The 3,870-nt window shown below is 18.4% G+C and overlaps 1 protein-coding gene across 1 annotated transcript; it reads right to left on the reverse strand.

The window, feature by feature from the left end:
* Positions 1-735: 735 nt before the first annotated feature.
* On the reverse strand, positions 736-3,142 carry PRSY57_0813800 (phospholipase DDHD1, putative; the record flags this gene model as incomplete). The annotated part of the gene is made up of 3 exons (XM_012907077.2): positions 736-2,238; positions 2,367-2,526; positions 2,766-3,142. The coding sequence occupies 3 exons, from the start codon at positions 3,140-3,142 to the stop codon at positions 736-738; spliced, it is 2,040 nt and encodes a 679-aa protein (XP_012762531.2).
* Positions 3,143-3,870: the final 728 nt, after the last annotated feature.

Raw genomic sequence — 3,870 nt, forward strand, 5'->3', positions numbered from 1 at the left:
ATATATATATAAATTACAATTTTTTTTTTTTTTTTTTTTTTTTTTTTTTTTTTTCTGGGACATAATCTTCATATAGTAAAAACATACCAACACAAGTATAAAATAAAAATAAAAGGTAAACATTAATATATATATATATGTATATATATTATATTTCATAGTTCTATATTTCCTTGGAACGTTACATTAAATTTATATAAAAACAATTTTATTTATATATTTATTTTTATTTTTTTTAATTTTTACGTCTTCAACAAAAAGAGAAAAAAAAAAAATATATATATAAATTAAAAATTAAAAAATTATAAACATAAAGGAAATGGTGAAATGATCAAATGATTGTAATATAATAATCAACTAATAATAATATAATAATAAAATGATTGTAATATAATGATCAACTAATAATAATATAATAATCAACTAATAATAATATAATAATCAACTAATAATAATATAATAATTAAATAATAATAATATAATAATCAAATAATAATAATATAATAATCAAATGATTGTAATATAATAAACATCAAAATTGTATACAAATTAAAAATATGTAAAAAAAGAAAAGCGCCTATACATTTTAGGAAAGAATAAAATCTTATAAAAATAAAACAATTTCATATTTAAAAATTGTGGCTTTTATTATTATTTCTTTATTCTTCTTTATTCCGTATTTTTCTTTTCCTTTATTTTTTTTTTTTTTTTTTGATTTTATTATATTTGATTAGACTATATTAAATTTTTAAAATTCTTCATATTAAATGGGTCAGACATAGCTTGAATATTTTTTTCATACTTTTTAAATTCTTCTAACGTTTTTGTAGCCTTTATTGCAACTTTAAAATATTTTTCTTTTTTTATATTATCTTTTTCGTTTAATGCTTTGCTATTATATTCTTTTTCAATTTTTGTTAGATATTCTTCATAGCTTAGTGATATATTTTTATGATGTATTAATTCTTTTAATATAAAAAAGGAGATATCTTTAATTATAAAATAATTAAAATGTGATTTAGCAACAGCTAAAGGATATATATAATGTTCCATAATGAATTCTTGTAATTGATAATCATATCTAATATTTAAAGCATCATTTATATTATTAGAATTACATATAGATTCTCTTTTCTTATTATGCTCATCATAATTTCTTCTATTTTCTTCATATAAATTATTCGAATTATCACTAAGTTCATGATCAAAAAAAGAATATTCACTATTTGAATCTTGTGATGCACAAATACTTTTAGTACTATCAATATAGCTAGAATTTTCTTCTTTGGAATAATAAGTTCCTTCCTTTTTTTGTTCATCATTATCATCATGTTTTCTTTTGTACTTTTCATGACCACAATAGCTATCTTGACTATCTTCATCATTGTAAGAAATATCATTAAGATGATTATCACAAATGTCATCACAAATGTTATCACAAATGTTATCACAAATGTTATCACAAATATTATTATCATTTATATTATTATCATTTATATTATTATCATTTATATTATTATCATTTATATTATTATCATTTATATTATGAAGACTGTTGTAATGTGCATTTTTTTTTTCTGCAACATTCTCCTTATATGTAATATTATTTTTTTTATTAAACCTATGAATTTTTTTTTTTTGTAAAGCAATTTTTCGTTGATTTTCTTTCACCTTTAATAAGAATATATTTATATCCTTACTTTCACATTTATTGTAACAAATATTTTTATTTAGAGTACTTTGATCTTCATCATTATTCTCATTCTTCCCAAGAAATTTATAAAAACCGTTAGTTATTGCAGATGTAAAATCATTCAAATTTTGAACAATGGCTAGTTTAGCATTCTGCATATTTTTATCCCACTCAAACCAATACCTTGCTCCATTATTTCTCCAATAATTTATAAGAACAGGTTCAGGAATATTTTTAATTCGTGGATAAATCAATGGTTCAATTCGAAAAGCCACAGGATCAAATCCATGAAAAATATTATAAAACTTTAAACCATTATTTAATTTTAATCCATCATTTATATATTCTGGTTTATATAAAGATAATAAAGCACTTAAAGGACTACCCAACATAAATAAATAATGTATCTTACTCTTCAAATTATATTTTAAATTACTTTCACTTATTCTAACTTTCACGTTATGTAATATTTCATATGCCATTGCACTACCTAATGAATAACCTAGAAGACATACTTTGGAATATTTAAATCTCCCGCTAGAATCCTACACACACAAAAAAAAAAAAAAAGAAAAAAAAAAAAAAAAAAGAAAAAATAAAAAATAAAAAAGAAATATTATATATTAAATATTAAAAGTATGCAACACACATTCTATTAATTTTTTAAGTTTACATTCTTTAAAGATTCCAATGTTTTATTTATATCATTATATAAATTTAACATTATGTAATCACCATATCTTGGATGTAAAAAACATATAATATCTCCGGCGGACAAGTTTATTATTTTTCGAGTTTCAGCCATAGTATTAATATTTATCCTGTTAAAAACACTACATAAAAATAAAAGAAAAGAAAAGAAAAGAAAAGAAAATATAATGAAATTTATTTTTGTAAAAATGTATAATATAAAAAATATTTAGTAACTACCAAATGGAAATCAATGACAAAATACAAATAAATAAATATATACATATATATATATATATATACATATATATATCCATATATATATCCATATATATATATCCATATGAACATTCTTTTAATTTTTTTTTTTTTTTTTTATTACTGTATTTGTGCATCTATGATATACTTTTTCCAGTTAAATATATGGAAATGTATATTAAAAGGATAATCAAAAAACCACATTTTTTTTACAATTTTAAAACTATTTTTCAAATCTTCACATTGGTTTATTATTAATTCTTCATTTGATCCTATACCATGAATAATCAAAATAATATAATCAACTTTATTAATTTTATCATCCAAAATTGGTTTGTCTTCATAAAAATTTATATCATTTTCTTTTGTATTTTTTACAAATTTTCTGTTTACATTCTTTTCCTGTTTTTTAAAGAAAAAAAAGCTACTCTGTACTTTTTTTTCTGTGTCCTCATTGTTTTCGTCATCATCGTCTTCTACCTTTACGCTATGGTTACTCATTATGAAATGATAATAAGTATATAATAAATATATGTATTTTTTTTTTTATTCTATAAAAAAAAATTATAATATTTGTAAAACTATTATTTTAACGCGCTTTTCCTATTTATGTGTAATAAAAAGAAAACCCAAACACACATACATACATACATGTATAAATATATATACATATTATATATATATCAAGACAATTCCTTATAAGTTCAATGTATACATTTTTTATGTGTGAATTATATGCTACATAGTAGTAAAAATATATTCATCATATTTTGTTATAATAAAATTAATGTTTTGATAAAAAAAAAAAAATTAAAATAAAATAAAATAAAAAAAATACCTATACTTCCGATTCAAATGGAATATGTTTCAATATTCATTTATTTTATGTTCAACGAAAAAAAAAAAAAAAAAAAAAAAAAAAAAATTGGACAATTATATATTTATAATTATTCCGTTAATTTTAATTTTTTCGTTTTTTTCTTATTTTATTAATTTTATAGAGAATATTCAAAAAACATAAATATTTTAAAAAAAGATATATGTATATATAAATATATATATATATATATATATATATATTATATATATAATTCATATATTACATTTTCCACTTTATTTTTTATTTGATTTTTTTTTTTTTTAGCATTTCATTTATCAATATTGTATATTATATCATAAGTATTCCTTTTCTTTTTTTTTTTTTTTTTTTTTCACAGTAAATTATGTGT

The sequence above is a fragment of the Plasmodium reichenowi genome, chromosome 8, assembly GCF_001601855.1.
Source record: "Plasmodium reichenowi strain SY57 chromosome 8, whole genome shotgun sequence".
Classification (NCBI taxonomy): domain Eukaryota; phylum Apicomplexa; class Aconoidasida; order Haemosporida; family Plasmodiidae; genus Plasmodium; species Plasmodium reichenowi.